At 42.0% G+C, this 20,893-nt stretch overlaps 2 protein-coding genes across 7 annotated transcripts in view; one reads left to right on the top strand and one right to left on the bottom strand.

Annotated features, from left to right (window-relative positions):
* The window catches only part of LOC143817969 (adenine phosphoribosyltransferase-like), a 41,205-nt gene extending 34,533 nt beyond the window's left edge, over nucleotides 1-6,672 (top strand). The window contains exons 5-6 of one of the 2 annotated variants that reach the window (XM_077299427.1): nucleotides 5,231-5,326; nucleotides 6,124-6,672. In XM_077299427.1, coding sequence (XP_077155542.1) covers nucleotides 5,231-5,326; nucleotides 6,124-6,281 — 254 coding nt within the window. In that variant the 3' untranslated portion in view covers nucleotides 6,282-6,672. The remainder of the gene's footprint in view (nucleotides 1-5,230; nucleotides 5,327-6,123) is intronic. The other variant, XM_077299429.1, reaches the window with a different exon arrangement.
* A 2,748-nt stretch (nucleotides 6,673-9,420) lies between these two features.
* The window catches only part of RAB34 (RAB34, member RAS oncogene family), a 59,915-nt gene continuing 48,442 nt past the window's right edge, over nucleotides 9,421-20,893 (bottom strand). For all 5 annotated transcript variants that reach the window (XM_077294346.1, XM_077294350.1, XM_077294347.1 and 2 more), the window contains exons 7-11: nucleotides 19,186-19,237; nucleotides 15,712-15,793; nucleotides 13,394-13,484; nucleotides 11,909-12,016; nucleotides 9,421-10,249 (exon numbers count right to left, since the gene is read on the bottom strand). In XM_077294346.1, the coding sequence (XP_077150461.1) occupies nucleotides 10,182-10,249; nucleotides 11,909-12,016; nucleotides 13,394-13,484; nucleotides 15,712-15,793; nucleotides 19,186-19,237 (401 nt within the window). In that variant the 3' untranslated portion in view covers nucleotides 9,421-10,181. The remainder of the gene's footprint in view (nucleotides 10,250-11,908; nucleotides 12,017-13,393; nucleotides 13,485-15,711; nucleotides 15,794-19,185; nucleotides 19,238-20,893) is intronic.

The raw sequence follows: 20,893 nt of genomic DNA, 5'->3' as shown, positions 1-20,893 counted from the left end.
CCCCTAGAGCTTCCAGCAAAAGACAGGAATCACATTGTAACAAGCTGGAACAAAATAGCAATAATGCGGATAAACAAAAATAAGGAAGCAGGACTTAGCTTATCTTGCAAAAAGCAGGAGACCAGGAGACAGGAGCCAAAAGACATAGACTGATTACATCGATTCCAGGCACTAGACTGAGTTTCCAGGAAGTCTAAATAGGAACACCCAAGGCCTAACGACCCAGGTGGGTACAAACCTGGAGAAAGGCAATCCAAGAGTCATACCGTTAGTGATCACAAGAGGGAGCCAAGAAATACAATTCACAACAGTACCCCCCCTTTAAGGAGGGGTCACCGAACCCTCACCACGACCACCAGGGCGATTAGGATGAGCCGCGTGAAAAGCACGAACCAAATCGTCCGCATGAACATCAGAGGCGACCACCCAGGAATTATCCTCCTGACCATAGCCCTTCCATTTGACCAGATACTGAAGCCTCCGTCTAGAGAGACGAGAATCCAAGATCTTCTCCACCACGTACTCCAACTCGCCCTCCACCAAGACCGGAGCAGGAGGATCAACAGCAGGAACCACAGGCACAACGTACCGCCGCAACAAAGACCTATGGAACACATTGTGAATGGCAAACGACACCGGAAGATCCAAACGAAAAGAAACCGGATTAAGAATTTCCAAAATTTTATAAGGACCAATAAAGCGAGGCTTAAACTTAGGAGAGGAAACCTCAAGAGGGACATACCGAGAATACAACCAAACCAAATCCCCAACACGAAGTCGGGGACCCACACCGCGGCGGCGGTTGGCAAAATGCTGAGCCTTCTCCTGTGACAATTTCAAGTTGTCCACCACATGACTCCAAATCCGCTGCAATCTATCCACCACGGAATCCACCCCAGGACAGTCAGAAGATTCAACATGACCCGAGGAAAAACGAGGATGAAAACCAGAGTTGCAGAAAAATGGCGAAACCAAAGTAGCGGAACTAGCCCGATTATTGAGGGCAAACTCAGCCAATGGCAAGAAGGTCACCCAATCATCCTGATCCGCAGAAACAAAACATCTCAAATAAGCCTCCAGCGTCTGATTAGTTCGCTCCGTTTGGCCATTAGTCTGAGGATGAAAGGCAGATGAGAACGACAAATCAATGCCCATCTTAGCACAAAAAGATCGCCAGAACCTGGACACAAACTGGGATCCTCTGTCAGACACGATATTCTCAGGAATGCCATGCAAACGAACCACATTCTGAAAGAACAAAGGAACCAGATCGGAAGAGGAAGGCAACTTAGGCAAGGGCACCAAATGGACCATCTTGGAGAAGCGATCACACACCACCCAGATGACAGACATACCTTGAGACACCGGAAGATCTGAAATGAAATCCATGGAAATGTGTGTCCAGGGTCTCTTCGGGACTGGCAAGGGCAAAAGCAACCCGCTGGCACGAGAACAGTAAGGCTTAGCCCGAGCACAAATCCCACAGGACTGCACAAAAGAACGCACATCCCGCGACAAGGAAGGCCACCAAAAGGACCTAGCTACCAAATCTCTGGTACCAAAAATCCCAGGATGCCCTGCCAACACCGAGGAATGAACCTCAGAGATAGCTCTGCTGGTCCATTTATCAGGAACAAACAGTCTATCAGGTGGGCAAGAGTCAGGTCTACCAGCCTGAAATCTTTGCAACACACGTTGCAAATCAGGAGAAATGGCCGACAAAATTACTCCCTCTTTAAGAATACCAGCTGGCTCTGAGACTCCCGGAGAGTCAGGCACAAAACTCCTAGAAAGAGCATCCGCCTTCACATTCTTCGAACCAGGCAGGTATGAGACCACAAAGTCAAAACGGGAGAAAAACAACGACCAACGAGCCTGTCTAGGATTCAGGCGCTTAGCAGACTCGAGATACATCAAATTTTTGTGATCAGTCAAGACCACCACACGATGCTTAGCTCCCTCGAGCCAATGACGCCACTCCTCAAATGCCCACTTCATGGCCAACAACTCCCGATTACCCACATCATAGTTCCGCTCCGCAGGCGAAAATTTCCTAGAAAAAAAAACACAAGGTCTCATCACAGAGCAACCAGAGCCTTTCTGCGACAAAACAGCCCCTGCACCGATCTCAGAAGCGTCCACTTCAACCTGAAAGGGAAGTGAGACATCAGGCTGGCACAAAACAGGCGCTGAAGTAAACCGGCGCTTCAGCTCCCGGAAAGCCTCTACGGCTGCCGGAGCCCAATTAGCCACATCAGAACCTTTCTTGGTCATATCCGTCAAAGGTTTAACAATGCTAGAGAAATTAGCAATAAAACGACGGTAGAAATTAGCAAAACCCAAGAACTTCTGAAGACTCTTAACGGACGTGGGTTGAGTCCAATCATGAATAGCTCGGACCTTGACTGGGTCCATCTCCACTGTAGAAGGAGAGAAAATGAAACCCAGAAAGGAAACCTTCTGCACTCCAAAGAGACACTTTGAGCCCTTCACAAACAAAGCATTATCACGCAAAACCTGAAACACCATCCTGACTTGCTTTACATGAGAATCCCAATCATCAGAAAAAAACAGAATATCATCCAGATAAACAATCATAAATTTATCTAGATACTTCCGGAAGATGTCATGCATAAAAGACTGAAACACTGAAGGAGCATTAGAGAGCCCAAAAGGCATCACCAAGTACTCAAAATGAACTTCGGGCGTATTGAACGCAGTTTTCCATTCATCTCCCTGCTTAATGCGCACAAGGTTGTACGCACCACGAAGATCTATCTTGGTGAACCACTTGGCACCCTTAATCCGAGCAAACAAGTCCGACAACAGTGGCAAAGGATACTGAAATTTGACCGTGATTTTATTCAGAAGCCGATAGTCTATACAAGGTCTCAAAGACCCGTCTTTTTTGGCTACAAAAAAGAATCCCACACCAAGAGGGGAAGAGGATGGACGAATATGTCCCTTCTCTAAAGACTCCTTTATATAAGAACGCATTGCAGCATGTTCAGGTACAGATAGATTAAATAAACGTCCCTTAGGAAATTATACTCCGGAACTTCAGAAGGAGTAGAAGAAGCAATAGACACCGACGGGGAATCGCAATGAATTCCCTGACAACCCCAACTTGACACAGACATTGCCTTCCAATCCAAGACTGGATTATGGGTCTGTAACCATGGCAGACCTAAAACGACCAAATCATGCATTTTATGCAGAACAAGAAAACGAATCACCTCCCGATGTTCAGGAGTCATGCACATGGTCACTTGTGTCCAATACTGCGGCTTATTCTCCGCCAATGGCGTCGCATCAATTCCTCTAGGAGGAATGGAATTTTTTAAAGGCTCCAGGACAAAACCACAGCGCTTGGCAAACGACAAGTCCATAAGACTCAGGGCAGCACCTGAATCCACAAGTGCCATAGCAGGGTAGGAAGACAATGAGCAAATTAGAGTTACAGACAAAATAAACTTAGGATTCAAATTACCAATGGTGACAGGACTAATCATCTTTGTTAGGCGCTTAGAGCATGCTGAGATAACATGTGTAGAATCACCACAGTAAAAACACAACCCATTCTGACGTCTATGATTTCGTCGTTCAGCTCTAGTCTGAATCCTATCACATAACATTAAGTCAGGTGTCTGTTCAGACAGCACTGCCAGAGGATTAGCAGATTTGCGCTCCCGCAAACGCCGATCTATCTGAATGGCCAGAGCCATAGAATCACTCAGACTTGTAGGAATGGTAAAACCCACCATCACATTCTTAATGGCTTCAGAAAGGCCATTTCTGAAATTTGCGGCCAGAGCACACTCATTCCATTGAGTGAGCACGGACCATTTCCGAAATTTTTGGCAATACACTTCAACCTCATCCTGGCCCTGAGAGATAGCCAGCAATGCTTTTTCTGCCTGAATTTCAAGATTGGGCTCCTCATAAAGTAATCCGAGCGCCAGAAAAAACGCATCAATATTTGCCAATGCCGGATCTCCTGGCGCCAATGCAAAAGCCCAATCCTGAGGATCGCCACGCAAGAAAGAGATAACAATTTTAACTTGCTGAGCTGAGTCTCCAGACGAACGCTAGAAACAAGATAGAAACAATTTACAATTATTCCTAAAATTCCTAAATTTAAATCGATCACCAGAGAAAAGCTCAGGAATAGGTATCTTAGGCTCTGACATAGAACTACTAGTAACAAAATCCTGAATGCCCTGCACTCGTGCAGCAAGCTGATCCACACTAGTAATCAGAGTCTGAACATTCATGTCTGCAGCAGAGCTTCAAGCCACTCAGAGGAAAAAGGGGAAGAAGAAAAAAAAAAAAACTCAGAACTTCTTTTCTTTTAATCCCGCTTCAGCAATGCATTAATGGCCTGGAATACTGTTGTGATCCTAGTGGTAGATGATCGCAGAAGTTCCAGCTAAGTCCGCAAACACAAAATCTAGCTCATAGGGAGGTGGTAACTTGGCTGACCGAATATCTAATCCTAGCACACAACTAACAGTAGCCGGGGAACGTACCTACGTTGATTCTAGACGTCTCGCACCAGCCGGAGAACTAACTAACCCTTTCAGAGAAAATAAGACCTCACTTGCCTCAAGAGAAGGGACCCCAAAGTTATGATACAAGCCCCCAACAAATAATAACGGTGAGGTAAGAAGAAAAGACAAACATAAGTATGAACTAGATTTAGCAAAGTGAGGCCCACTAATTAATAGCAGAAAATAGAAAGAGGACTTATGCGGTCAGCAAAAAACCCTACAAAAATATCCACGCTGAATATCCAAGAACCCCCGCACCGACTAACGGTGTGGGGGGAGAATATCAGCCCCCTAGAGCTTCCAGCAAAAGACAGGAATCACATTGTAACAAGCTGGAACAAAATAGCAATAATGCGGATAAACAAAAATAAGGAAGCAGGACTTAGCTTATCTTGCAAAAAGCAGGAGACCAGGAGACAGGAGCCAAAAGACATAGACTGATTACATCGATTCCAGGCACTAGACTGAGTTTCCAGGAAGTCTAAATAGGAACACCCAAGGCCTAACGACCCAGGTGGGTACAAACCTGGAGAAAGGCAATCCAAGAGTCATACCGTTAGTGATCACAAGAGGGAGCCAAGAAATACAATTCACAACAGATATGTAGATAAATACAAATCTGAAAGGCTCATAACCTGCGAGTCAGTGGAGTTTCTCATGTCCAGGACTTGTGTTTTTAGGTGTACGCATCTTATTAGTGGACCAGTGGATTGAGACTGGAGGAACAATGAAAGCTGCTATTAAACTAGTGGAAGATCAAGGTGGGGTTGTTGCAGGTAAGAATCAATATAAGAATTTAATGCATTTCAGATTTTTTATTTTTCTCAGACCGATAAGCCTGCATTTTCATTTTCTGCTGCATCATTTATATATTAGATACAAAAGTCTATAATAGCAGTATAGAAAGGCCTGTTTCACACGTATGTGTGATGCACCATCATACAGCTCTGACAAAAATTAAGAGACCACTACATCAAAACCCTGTCATGGGCAGCCCAATCTCCAGACATGAACCCCATTGAAAATTTCTGGAATAAATTCAAAAGGATGATTGATAGTCACAAGCCATCAAACAAAAAACTGCTTACATTTTTGCGCCAGAAGCAGTGTGAAAGACTGGTGAAAAGACGCATGAAAGCTGTGATTAAAAATCATGGTTATTCCACAAAATATTGATTTTTGAACTCTTCCCGAGTTAAAACATTAGTATTGTTGTTTCTAAATGATTATGAACTTGTTTTCTTTGCATTATTTGAGGTCTGAAAGCACTGGAGACATGTTGTCAGAAGTTTACACAATAAAAGAACAATTTACATTTTACTAAAAAATATACCTATAAAGAGAAAAATCATACAAACTGAACATTTTGCAGTGGTCTCTTAATTTTTGCTAGAGCTGTATATGCCTAGGACGTTGTCAAGTTTGAGTCAGCAAGCCCATAGCCGGTCAATGCATCGCTGTCTATACTCGGATGTGTGAAATCGGTCTGTGGCTACTAGGTGATGGTGTGAGGAATGGGTGGAAGAGGCGCCATACACAAGTCATTGACTTAATCATTGTCTTTTTCCTATAGGAGTTGCTACCATCTGTATTGAGGACAGTGCTGGAGGCAAATGGGTGAGAGAACACTACAAAAGTTCGGACTGTGTCCCTGATGACGTAAGGAGCCAGTTTAATGGACACTTCTTGGAGAGCTTTCATGCCTTCAATGACCAGCAGAACAATTTGTGACAGTTTCCCTGGTATCAAAGTGTCTTCATTCATCTGAATGAGTAGATTCATGAAGTAGTTCAATCTGTATTCCAATACCATGTTATCTGTCATAGGACTGACCACAAGTAGTTTCAATACCTCAGCGCTATCATATATAAACTGCCATATATCCACTTCTCCAAGACGGGAAGGAAAGATGTGCCCCAGAAATTATCCATGTCACAAGATGTCTTGGTGTCTTCATTCCTAACTACCTTTCATAACTACAAGTAGGGTAAAGAAATGAGAGTTGGCAGTAGTGATCCTTTACTTTATGTTAAAGAACTGTGAATTATGTTAATGTCCTTGCCATTTGGGAAAATTGTAAATTAACTAACCTACTCAATACTGAAATAAAGCATCAAACACCAACTGGGTTCAGTCTGTTAATTCTCAAATTGTAAGAAGCTTAAGATCTCTGAAAAGTTGCTTCAAGCAAATCAATATACAAATAGTTTACTATAATTTACTTTGATAGGATATACAGTTGTGCTCAAAAGTTTACATACCTTGGCAGAATTTGTGCTTTCTTGGCCTTTTTTCAGAGAATATGAATGATAACACCAAAACTTTTTCTCCACTCATGGTCAGTGGTTGGGTGAAGGCATTTATTGTCAAACTACTGTGTTTTCTCTTTTTAACCCCTTTCTGACATTAGACGTACTATCCCGTCGAGGTGGGGTGGGCCCATATGCCCACCGACGGGATAGTACGTCATAGCGATCGGCCGCGCTTTCCCCGCAGCTGACATCCGACACTATGTGCCAGGAGCGGTCACGGACCACCCCGGCACATTAACCACTAATCAGTGTGTGTGCATAAAAGCTGAGTGAGTTTCTTTGATCCAGACAGACTCTTGCATCTTTCATCCAGCCACTAACATTTCTGGATTGTGAATCATGGCAAAAACAAAAGAATTGTCAACGGATCTACGGGAAAAGGTAGATGAACTGTATAAAACAGGAAAGGGATACAAAAAGATATCCAAGGTATTGATAATGCCAGTCAGGAGAGTTCAAACTCTGATTAACAAATGAAAAATCAGGGGCTCTGTAAAAACAAAACCATGGTCAGGTAGACCAACAAAAATGTCATCTACAACTGCCAGGAAAATTGTTTGGGATGCAAAAAAAACCCACAATGAACATCAGCTGAAATACAGGACTCTCATTGGCTACAGCAGAACAAAGTGAAGGTTCTGGAGTGGCCATCTCAGTCTCCTGATCTCAATATTATTGAGACACTCTGGGGAGATCTCAAGCGCACAGTTCATGCTAGACAGCCCAGGAATTTACAAGAACTGGAGGCTTTTTGCCAAGAAGAGTTTGCAACTTTACCATCTGAGAAATTAAAGAACCTTATCCACAACTACCACAAAAGATTTCAAGCTGTCATTGATGTTAGAGGGAGCAATACACGGTATTAAGAAATAGGGCATGTGAACTTTTGATCAGGGTCATTTGGATTTTGGATTATCATTAAGAATTATTATCCAAGAAATATCGTTTCTCCTTGCGGAGATCGACATACTAAGCATGCCGAGATGAGGAGACTTAAAGCCGCAATGCTCCTCTGGATAGTATGCTAATTATGCAAATTGTCTCTTCAGAGAGGAAGAGAGCTATAACTCTAGTGCCACCTATTGGAAGGTAGCAATCCTACAAGTCAATGTTGACCCTTTAACGAGCCTTGTCACATGACTTAGGATAATAGCCAAACCAGAACCTCAATTTGCAGACACTGTGTTTCGGGCTACTTCCCCTCATCAGTGCAAAGTGGAGATCTGGTTTGGCTGTGTGAGAGGCGTCAGACCGTTATCCAAGAAGTATCGTTTCTCCTTACGGAGATCGACATACTAAGCATGCCGAGATGAGGAGACTTAACACATATCTTTCCCAATTCCCCCATAACAAACGTCGGACTAGTCCTGGTGAAACTGATTGTTTATGAGGGCCTTTAGTGTAATACACGAATTAGATGAATATTAGAAAAAAATCTCAATTTGCTTGACAACCTTATGCTAATATATAGCTTAGGTTCATACTTATGCAGTACCCTATGCTGAGCATTGAGTGGAGGTTTCCGTCAGTAGCCTTGAAAAACATGATTTCAACATAAACCCCAACAGCCACTCTGTCTTCCCGGCCTTTATTCCAGCACAGTCCGTGGTTTTAGGAGGTGCACAAAAGTTTAGTCTATCACGTTTTTGTGCACGATCAAAAAAGAAGGAGACTGCTGCGATGGAGGCCAGAAGGAGTCAGAAGTAACACAGTTTGCCTTATAATGACTCCATTGGAACTCTGTTTCGGTTTCTGACGGAATCCTGTGTTACGGGAATTCTGACTGATGGGTGGAGTTATGATTTATACAGATGAAATGCTGGGGATATTTGATCACTGCCTGCAACCCCCACTGTGAAAAGGTAATTGAAGCAGGTTATCTGATGAAGAGCCAACATTTCTGGTGAGGCAAGGAGACGCTCGCCACTGAGATGTGCTGAATATATGAAAGGGGTTTTACCAGGAACAAAGTACATTTTAATTAATAATCTTGGAATAATAAGTTCCACAATTGAATGTGTTTAAAAAAATGTTCCTGTGCTGAGATAATCTTATACATGTGCCCCTTCTGTGTACTGTGTAATGGCTGTGTCTGACCGTGAAGGAACATGGTCTGATCATACCACATCTCCTGGGCAGGGGAGGAAGCAAAAGAGTATACAGACAGGACAGCAAGGGATCACAGGTGATACTTTCCATGAGATAAAGCTTTTAATGCTTGTTTTTAAAAATGTTTAACCTCACAGAAAGAATCAGCTGCGATCCACTGCTATAATGTCTGTATACTCTTTTGCTTCCTCCCCTGCCCAGGAGCTGTGTTATGATCAGACCATGCTCCTGCACGGTCAGAAACCGCTATTACACAGTACACAGCAGGGACACATTTATAAGATTGTCTGGGCACAAGAACATTTTTTTTTAACACATCCAACTGTGGCGTGTATAACGTCAGCATTCATTAGTAGTGCCCTTAGTGTGCTACATTATCTACAGGTGTACTGAGTTGAGAAAAGGTTGAACAGTTTTGATCACATAATAAAGAATTATTCTTTTTTTTTGTACTGAGAATGCAAAATGTTTATTTTAAAGCATAATTCATAAAAAATATAATTGGTTTTACAAAAAGATATCGTATTGCAATGTGCCCAAAGATGTCATGGTCATATAATAAAAGACATAAGCATTGTCACTTTCGGTAAATGTTATAAAACCATGTGCATAGTGTTACACATAGGGTAAGGCTAAGAGGACAGCATCGTTATAGAATATCACTAGGAAATTACACATCATCAGGAAGTAGTACGGGTTTATAAAAGCCTTCTGCTTTCTGCTTTTCTCCAGAAATGGCGCCACTTTTTTTCCACAGGCCGTGTCCAATGCAGATATTTCAGCTCATCCCCAAATTAAATGTATGGGGATAAACTCTAACACCAGATGCAGTACAGTAACAAGGATGGTGCTTTTTCCAAAATATACAGTATATATAATCCAAGACAGCTTCTGTAACTCTACCCTGCTATTAAATGGTATCTACTCTGTGGAGCAATGGAATAAGTGTAAAACACATGAAAATGTTATCTTTTTCTATTTAAATAAATGATCTTTGAAAATGAATAATAGAACTTTGCCCTGCGATGCTCTATGTTTCATCTTCTGGCAGAATGCAATGAAATGTACCTGTAATATTCAGCAATATTATAAGATGGACCCTGAAAAACCTCCTAGAACAGAGCAGGGCAGCAACGGTTTACATTTATATGTAGTAATAGGTATCTTCTCCCAGATCTGTGCGACGCTGTGGTGATGTGACTGTCCCTTGTCACTGACAACACTTAGACTTGGTCTTCTTTGTGCTTTGGTACAAGTTGCTGTCATTGCTGTTTATTCCTTAAAAAAGAAAGAAAGAAATGAGGTTTTACACCTTTGCACCAGATGTCGCACAAAACCCTGATAGATCTTTAGTAAAATGATTGCTGTGTGAGCTTTGGAGCATGCTGTTCTACCAGACCTGTATGTGCCATCTAGTGGAAGCTGCAGGCATTAATAATGTTATCTATTGCATTCAGGTCTAAGCAGTAGAACTAAAGGGGTTTTCTGGACTACTTTTGTTTTTTTACTATAGACCAAGAAACTAACAGGCAACTGCCTTTTCTACCCGGCACCAGCAGAGAGCAATCACCGATCTTTCCTGCTGACGATTGAGCTGCTCCATGTCTCTTCTGAGCTGCTCTGTTGACCGGTCATAAGTGCGAGCATTATGCTGATGGACAGCCAGCTCCCCGCAGTTAGACAGTGGGGAGCCGGCTGTCAATCAGGATGACATCAGCAGTCACACAGGTCAACAAAGCAGAGCTGCTCTGTCAACGTAACGTCAGTGGAAGCCACTGAACCACCGGCAGGAGCAGTCTGTGACCACTCTGTGCCGGCCGAGATTGGCACAAAAAGCACGTTGGTAGCAACTACCTGCCTGTTATTTCTTAGGCCCATAGTAAAAAAAATGAAATAAACACTCTGAAGTTCTGTAGTGTATAGGAATGACAAAGTTCCCACCTCTATAGAAATACATCAAGAAATTAGAAAGCACATTATTGTTAACCTATTTAGATAAAAAAAAAAATTCATAGGTGACATGTACTTTACGTCTGTAGCCACATTGGTCTGAAACACGAAGATTTCCGTCTCATATCGCATGTAATTATTTCAATGGTTTCTTATAGATTGATCGCTAAATATCTCGATACAACTATGGTGAAAGCACACAACCCTGTCGGAGTTTTTCTAACCGCCAATTCCCCCACACACTTTTTTATTAACAGTGGAAAGTGGTATTCTGTTGTCTGTTACTAAGGACCGAGAGAAGAGAGCCTGGGTGGCCGCTGATCCATATTGTACGTCGTATGGGGACTTGCTATGAAATTATCCTCCCTATAAGCAAAGTAAACATTGGCCTAATTATTATACCCTGCGGGATTAAAAAAAATCCAGAAAACGTATTTATACCTCATATAAAACGTATGGAATAATAATTAGGCCCCTACAGATTTCCATGGGCCCATTTGAGAAGGTTCAGAAACCATTAAAGCAGATGCCATTAAATTGAACAAGACAAGGTGTATACATTATTACATAGATATCAGAGCTGATGGAGCTGGTGTACTTGCTTTCAAAATCCATCCAAGAATGACTGTATTATTGTGAAAGTATCCCTGCCTGATATTAATACGAGTCTTTTTTATGAGATGCAGCTGGACTGCTAATAAGCTCATTGTAATCTGAGTATTATACAGCTATTCTGCCATTTATTTTCATTTATTTTGAAAGTACACCAGTCTCACTGGGTCTAACAGGTTAATTTATAAATGTCTGCAGCTTGTATGTTGCTTTAATTTGGTCATGTGCATGAAGTATCACACTTATGTTACACAGATGAAATATTTTATGGATTGTGTTTAACTTTATTATTAGTGGAACATATCGTATATACCGTACATAACCTCTGCTACCAATTTATCAAAAAGTGAGCATCAGATTATTATTATTACTTACTCACTACATCACCTATCCTACGTGCATTAGTTTTCTCCAACTCAGCTAGCACACTGGTCTCAAATGTTAAGGATGCCACCCGGAAAAAGAATTCCTTCACGTTTTCTCCTGGAAGAACATACAATTTGTTCAGATAAATTAGAATGTCTCAGATTTTTTAATTAACACTTTTATGCAACAAAAAAATACAATTTTTTTTTTAGGAGAGAAAGATTTATTGGCTAACCAAAAAAAATCTATTTGCAAATATTCGGAGCACAGAGCCCTCTTCATCAGGTGAGTTTATAAATGAGTGACTGAGACAAGAGCACAACATTTAGGAGATGAAACAACAGGACATTTGTGCAGAGGGTGGATGGGGTGAAGAATCATAAAGAGAAGTCAAGGTAATAAAATTGAGGTTTTGAAAAGTCAAAGGTGAAGGGAGTGATGACTTAAGATGACCATACACATAAGAATAATGTCGGCCGAATATGCCAATATTGACAGGTTCAGCTGACAGTCTGTGTTTGGCGGTGCCGGCTGAATAATTGTTGGTGGAGATTTGATCAATCATGTCTGATTGCGGACTGCAGATTGCATTGTTCTCCTGTAGACCGACTCATCAGAAAACAAAGGTGTGCTTGGCCGAACGAGTGTTTCAGTGCATGGGAGATCTGGCAGAGATGGCTGCCGGACGAATGATCAGCCACAGCATCGTTTGGCAGACTCCCATCTAATTTGTATGGCCGGCTCACTTTCCCAGTGTCCATTAATACTTCTCCGACACTCCTCCGATCTTTGTTGACACCCTGAAGTGGTGATGTCATGACTACAACACACATAATTGCTGCAGCTAATCACAGGTCTCGGAGGCTCTGCCAATGTAACTGGCTTTATATAAGCACAGTGATTGGCTGCAGGGGTCAAGTGCCCTGTAGCCTTGTTTGTAGATCTGCATGCCTATAATTAAGGAGACAAATATTCCTGGACAACCGCTTTGAGGCTATGTTCAAACCCTGAAGAACTAGACTATAAATGGCAAAATCAACAAAAATTGAAGTCTGTTGTCCTTTCATTCTGCTTATTGTTGGGGGTCAGAACCCCACGAATCAAACATTGATAACTTACCCTAAGGACTGAACATGGATGTTTATATGGGTTTTTCAGGAGTGATATACTGTACTTATGAACTGTCCTCTTGGGTGCTGCCATTAAGCTCCTATTGAAGTGAAAAGGAGCTGAGCTGCAATACCCAAGAAAGGCAGGCCGAGCTCCACATCTGTACACTTTATACATTTGGCCACAGCATGAGCTGAAAACAGCTGTTAGGTCAGATTTCCAGGTGTTGAACCCCCAATGATCTGATTTTGATGATCTTATCCTAAGGATAGGCCATCAATATCTAAGTAGTGGACAATCATTTTAAGTTCTAAAAAAAAGTTTTGATATATTGAAAATGATATGTTTAAGTTAAGGATGACCTTTTAAACTCCCTGGACATACCTGTCAATGAGGACACAGACCAGTATTCTGCCTGCATCTCCTTAGCCACCTTCAAGGCGTCCCGTTCAATGAGGGCATACTGAGATGGAGTCTGTCGGGAGAGAAAACCAGCATAACCAGATCGCTAGGTAATGTATTAAGGCAGTTAATAAAAGTTAAAATCTGAATGTAAAAGCTGTGCTTGTGCGTGGGAGAGGTTGGCTAGCAGCATCCTATAAGGGATTACTGAAATTAAAGGGGAATTCCCTTCTCCGAGATCCTATCCCAATATGTAGTTGGTGTAATAATAATAATAATAATAATATCAGCAAATACCTCCAACTAGAAATGTAGTATAGTTTTTATTGATTCGCTATGTCTCTTTCTCCATGCAGGCCATTGCAGGACCAGTCCTCAAGGGGAGATATATATCATCGAGGCTGGTAGCCTTGGTGATGTAAGTCCAGAAGCATCTTCAGTACATTAGTGCTCAGAGAGTTAATAGAACGTGTCAGAGATGGGTTTAGGAGCAGTCAGAGAGATGGGTGGGATTGGCTGCTCACATATCCCCACCCCGGGGCGTGGTACGGCAGACAGAAAGCAGACCAGTTGCCTATGGAGTTTCTAATAAACCAGCCTGGACATTTTACTGAAACTGCTTCCATGCATAACTCATAATGCAACCAAGTGAGTAGAAATCTTACACCAGGTTATTGCCACCTAATCTGAGAACAGAATAATGTAAGGGCAAAGACCCTGATTCCAGTGATGTGTCACTTACTGGGCTGTTTGCTGTCGTTTTCATAAAATCACATTTAACAGCAAGAGATTATCACTAGAGGACTAGTAAATCAATTGCCATGTAGTCCAACCAGGTCCTCAGCACTAATTGGCACCTATCCACAGTGTGAAGCTGTAAATCAGTGGTGTGGGCGGGGTTATACAGAGCTCAGCATTCAGAGCACTGGTAGATCTGCAGCAGATAAAATAGGTATTCTATCAAAACTACAACAAGCAGCCCAGTAAGTGACACATGACTGGAATCAGGGTTTCTGCCTCTACTTTGTGCTACTCTTAGATGGGGCAGCAAAAACCTGGTGACAGATTCCCTTTAATTACCTGTTGTAATATACTGTTAATCGATGCCAAACCCGGTTTTAGGGGAGCTTCCCCAATATACATCCTGGTCTGGAGGAGGATTTAAGTTAGTCTGGTAGAGACAAGAGACAGGGAAGGAGCAGAGGAGTGATCAGGAGCTTGAGGAGGCTACGATTAAGCCTCTCAAAGCTGAGCGCAGAAACCGGGCATCGGGAGCCCGAGGCTGTGTGGAACTGCAAGTCCCACAGCAGACCCGGAGGGCAGAGAACTGAAAGTAACCTGCCCACATTAAACCTGAGGTACAGCAGCATTCCAGAGCCCGGCGTCACCGTGTAAAGAGACCCCAGAGAAATGGCTCAAGTTGCCTACCGTGCAGGTACTGTCCCAGGACAGGAGAGAAGGAGGACCTTGTCAGGACACTACAGGCAGCAAGAGACTAATAGTCAGCGCAAAGTGGATGGCTCCCAAACTGACCTGTCAAAGGGGTTTCCACCTGTCTTCAGGCTGCCTGGACTCCATCTACACCTGTTGCCGGTACCCTGGACTGAGGCTGACTACAACAACAGTAAACCAGGTAAAGACTGCAACCCTGTGTCCTCCGTTTATTTACCGGCAACCCACCATCCTTGCCCACTACACTGGGAGCCCTGGGGACCCGCTTCACCTGTGGGAAGCGTCACCATCTATGCTGCAGTAACATCACCCCAGAGGACCCCTTTAAGCAGCGTCGGTTCCCTCTGACTGAGAACCACAGGTGGCGTCACGAACACAAACTTTATTCAAAACCCCTTTAAAGACTTTTCCCTTTTACTTGAGCGCCCACGGCCACAGACCGGGTCGCTGCCACCGTGACCACCCCTTTAACTGTGACCGGACCCGGTACAACGTATCCCCATTGCCCTGGTAGGGTATTCAGCAGGTTTTTGGATTTCAGAAAAATTGTATCATAATATTATTGCAGTCTACAACTTGCAGGCCAATCTCAGACATCGATGAAACATAGTCAGAATGCAAATCAGGATGTCTGGATTGGTCACGAGTCTACTTATTCAAAGTCAACAGCCTCATTGGCATATATAAGGATGTTGACTTCAGGTCAAGAGACCAGCGGTCATCACGGTTCATACTTGGGCCATGTGCCATGAGCATCTGAATTTGGCCTACATGAGAATTACTTAAAACCATGACTAAATTTGAAAAACACTGTTCTAAAAGCTGTGCTGATATAAGACATTACTTACAGTGAGATCTTTCTTGGAGCCAACCAGGAATAGTAGCACAGAAGAAGGGTCATTTTCCCTAAGAGCATCCTGAAGCCACTGCCTGGTAGTAAAAGAACATCAATTAACAATAATTCCAGAGAAGCAAGCGTACATGTATAATATATACAGTGCCTTGAAAAAGTATTCATGCCCCGTGGCCTTTTCCACGTTACACCCATAAACCTAAATGTATTTTATTGAGATTCTTTGTGATATAACCACTGTGGCAGTTTAACTCACTTGGCGACACACTGAGGTAGAAAACAGGAACACTGTCTCTTTAAGTCTTCAGTTGGTTTACTATAAGGCAGCATAAACCAACAATAAGGGCAAAGCAAACACAGCCCTTCAGACAAAAACAGGAAAACAGAAACGAAAACAAAATGCTGTAACAGAGTCCGAGGGTATCATCCCGCTCTGGAGCAACACAGGTTCAGACTTTCCTCCACAAGACACAAACCACTGACCAAAGACTGCCTCTGAAGTCCAACTATTTAAGCCCCAGACCATGTGACTCCTTCTCCCATGTGACTGAACACCTGACTGTGACATCACACAGGTCCTGTCAGCACACGGCCGTGCAGGCTCTGCAGGTGGACAAAAGGTGGACAACCTTCCACCCGCTCTATGGTTGCCACATAAAAACCAGCCCATTTATGCAACTTAGCTTAAATCACACAACATGTAGTGTGCTGGAGGAAAATACTCTGCGTTTTTGGGTTTTACATCACTGACGCCATTAAGCGTAGTGACACAGATTTCCCCTTCAGTACTTTACCAGTGACTTTGTCACACCACACAAAGTAGCAAGCACTTGTGAAGTGTAAAGGAAATGATACATGGTTTTCTAATTATTTTACAAATATAAATCTGAAAATTGTGACATGCATTTGTATTCAGCCCCCTCTGAGTCAATACTTTGTACAACCATCTTTCACTGCAATTAGGTATGGACTGTGACTGGGCAATTCACACACATAAATATGCTTTAATCTAAATCATACCATTGTAGCTCGGCAGTATGTTTAAGGTTGTTGTCCTGCTGGAAGGTGAACTTACGACCCAGTCTCAAGTCCTCTGACAGGTTTTCCTCCAGGATTATCCTATACTTAGCTCCATCCATATTCCCATCAACTCTGACCAGCTTCCCTATTGCTTCTGAAGAAAAGCCTCACCACAGCATCAAGATACCACCACCATGGTTGATGGTAGGGATGGTGTTTTCAGGGTGATGTGTAGTATTAGCTTTCTGCCACACATAGCATTTTGAATTTAGCCTAAAAAGCTCTACTTTGGTCTCATCTGATCATAACACCTTCTTCCACATGCTAGCTGTGTCCCCTTTGTGGCTTGTTGCAAACTGCAAACAGGATTTCTTATGGCTTGCTTTCAAAATTGACTTTTTTCTTACCACTCTTCCATAAAGGCCAAGTTTGTGGAGTATACGATTAAAAGTTGTCCTGTGGACAAATTCTCCCTCCTGAGCTGTGGATCTCTGCAGCTCCTCCAGAGTGACCATGGATTTTTGGCTGCTTCTCTAATTAGTGATTAGTGCTCTCCATGCTTGTGATGTCAGTTTAGGTGGACGGCAATGTCTTGGTAGGTTTGCAGTTGTGCCATACTCCTTCCATTTTTGGATGATGGATTGAACTGTGCTCTGTGAGATATTTAGAGCTTGGGCTATTTTTAATAATCTAATCCTGCTTTACTCTTCTCCACAACTTTATCCCTAACCTGTCTGGTGTGTTCCTTGGTTTTAATGATGTTGTTTGATCCATAATGTTCTCAAACAAACCTCTCAGTCCTTCATAGGACAGCTGTAGTTATACTATGAAAACATTTTACACGGGTGGACTCAATTTACTAATCATGTGACTTATAGAGGCAATTGGTTACTCAGGATTTTATTTAGAGCATCAGACTACAAGGTGCTGAATAAAAATGCATGCCACAATTTTCAGATGTATACTTTTTAACCCCTTCACCCCCAGAGCTTTTTCCGTTTTTCCGTTTTCGTTTTTCGCTCCCCTCCTTCCCAGAGCCATAACTTTTTTATTTTTCCATCAATTTGGCCATGTGAGGGCTTATTTTTTGCGGGACGAGTTGTACTTTTGAACGACATCATTGGTTTTAGCATGTCGTGTACTAGAAAACGGGAAAAAAATTCCAAGTGCAGTGAAATTGCAAAAAAAGTGCAATCCCACACTAGTTTTTTGCTTGCCTATTTTGCTAGGTTCACTAAATGCTAAAACTGACCTGCCATTATGATTCTCCAGGTCACTACGAGTTCATAGACACCTAACATGACTAGGTTATTTTTCACCTAAGTGGTGAAAAAAAATTCCAAACTTTGCAAAAAACAAAACAAAACAAAATTGCGCCATTTTCCGATACTCGTAGCATCTCCATTTTTCGTGATCTGGGGTCAGGTGAGGGCTTATTTTTTGCGTGCCGAGCTGGCATTTTTAACGATAGCATTTTGGTGCAGATACGTTCTTTTGATCGCCCGTTATTGCATTTTAATGCAATGTCGTGGCGACCAAAAAAACGTAAATCTGGCGTTTCGAATTTTTTTCTCATTACGCCATTTAGCGATCAGGTTAATGCTTTTTTTTTATTGATAGATCGGGCGATTCTGAACGCGGCGATACCAAATATGTGTAGGTTGGGGTTTTTTTTTATTGATTTATTTTGATTGGGGCGAAAGGGGGGTGATTTAAACTTTTATATTTTTTTATTTTTTTCACATTTTTAAAAACTTTTTTTTTTTTACTTTTGCCATGCTTCTATAGCCTCCATGGGAGGCTAGAAGCAGGCACAGCCCGATCGGCTCTGCTATGCAGCAGTGATCATAAGATCGCTGCTACACAGCAGATTTACAGGTGTGCTGTGAGCGCCGACCACAGGGGGGCGCTCACAGCCACCGGCAATCAGTAACCATAGAGGTCTCAAGGACCTCTATGGTTACAATGGAGGAGCATCGCCGACCCCCGATCATGTGACGGGGGTCGGCGATGCGCTCATATCCGGCCGCACGGCCGGATGTGGTAGTTAAATGCCGCTGTCTGCGTTTGACAGCGGCATTTAACTAGTTAATAGGCGCGAGCAGATCGCGATTCTGCTCGCGCCTATTGCGGGCACATGTCAGCTGTTCAAAACAGCTGACATGTCCCGGCTTTGATGTGCGCTCACCGCCGGAGCGCACATCAAAGCGGGGGTCCCGACATGTGACGTACTATACCGTCAGATGTCGGGAAGGGGTTAAAATAATGAGAAAACTATCTGTCATTTCCTTTGCATTTCACTAATACTTGCTACGTTGTGTTGGTATATCACATAAAACACATTTAAGTTTGTGGATGTAACGTAAAAAACGTGGAAAAGTTCATTGGGTATGAATACTTTTTATAGGCACTGTAGATGTGACAAACAGACTAATGTGAAATCACTTACTTAGTATGCTCTAAGGATGAAATATCTGTCAGATCAAAGGCTATAACTATGGCTGGAAAACAGAAAAGCTGGATGTTAGCATACGATTAAGAAGAAATAATTTCTGGTAATGTTGCAATAAGGCAAATGCACTAATTCTGTTGTCTCTTGTAGAAGGGAAGTGAACCCAAAATGTATATCTTTACATAGAGATGTGTTTAGTGCATGTTTTGGGTATATCCCACATATATACCACATGGAGCAAAGCCCCCCCTCCAGCCTGCTGTAAAACAAAGCTGCCATGAGCTGGTATATCAGGTGTCATTTAGGACTTAGGCCAGTGGACAATAGATTTGTGACCTCATCCCCACACACCTGGGGCTGGACACACCTCTTCTCTGGCTCTTGTGCTGTGCCTGCATTGCCTGGAATGATGATGGACCCACATGGCTTAAGTATACTCTGTATCCCCTTTTCTTAATAGGCCCTGTACTATTTATTAAGGTTAGCTAGCCATAGGTGAGAGGGCTGATATTGTATATGTGATTTGGGTAATCGGGCAGTTAATTGTGAGTTTTTATATTGTGGTGATATTGTTGTGATATTACTGGTTATTGTGGGTTATTTCTGTGTGATACTGTTGGGATATCACTGTATACTGTAGTGATATTACTGTATTAGTGTTGTGATATCCGTATATTTGTATATATATATATATATATATATATATATATATATATATATATATATATATATATATTTATAGTCGTCAGCTTGGGTATAAATATATATGTATAATATAGACTGCAGACTTGTATGTGTGTAATAAATACCCTTTATTGTTGCACTGTTTTGTCTCAGTTAGTATATAGCATAAGGAAAAGATAACGTTGAGGCGTATTAAATGGATATTAATTATTAATAGCCAAGTTCGGCGATAATAGTTGATATTGGACCTCAATAGAGGTGTAAGGAGGTTCCCCCCTTTTGGTAACTATAAGTTTAGTAAATTGTGGAGGATATCCCACCCTTTTACATCTCTCCTATGGGTGCATTAGTATTTTACTACACTAAACATCAATTTAGGAATACAACATAATGGCTGGTTGTACCAAGCGTAGATTTCCGCTCAGAAAAATGTGGGAAAACATCGGTAAATAAGTTACATTGGAATAGATTTTACAGAATACTGTACATTTTTTTTATTGCAGTGAACAGAATAATTCCCTTGCTTCCTACAAGAAGCATAATAATAGGGTACTTTTGTACCAAACCTTTTGAGGACCGATTCAGTTTTGGCCTTAAGAAACTTTTCATTGTTCATTTTTTTCTGTGTTGTGTTCAAGCAGCCATAACTTGTTGATTGACGTAGTTTATTAGATTTTTTCTGTATAACGAGTAGTACTGTATATAGGTGACGTTTTTTAGTACGTATACATTTTAACTTAATTTCTATTCATTTTTATTTTGGCAACAATGCTGAAAAAAGTAATTATGTTGCATAAATCATGTAATAAATATATTGTTCATGTTTTTATGATTGTGACAATATCAAATATGTAAATATAATTCCACATTTTACTTATATTAAAAAAAAGTCTTCATTATATATATCTATATGCCAGTACATTAGCAGGAGGTGCAACTTTAGTCTGCCTCCACGTGGTGCACCCTGGGTAATGCTAAAGGACTAACAATCTTGACAACCAAACAATCAAACAAACTACAT

Source organism: Ranitomeya variabilis, chromosome 3, assembly GCF_051348905.1.
Source record: "Ranitomeya variabilis isolate aRanVar5 chromosome 3, aRanVar5.hap1, whole genome shotgun sequence".
In the NCBI taxonomy this organism is placed as follows: Eukaryota; Metazoa; Chordata; class Amphibia; order Anura; family Dendrobatidae; genus Ranitomeya; species Ranitomeya variabilis.
Note: the sequence above shows the minus strand (reverse complement) of the source record. Positions and strands in the feature narration are given on the sequence as shown.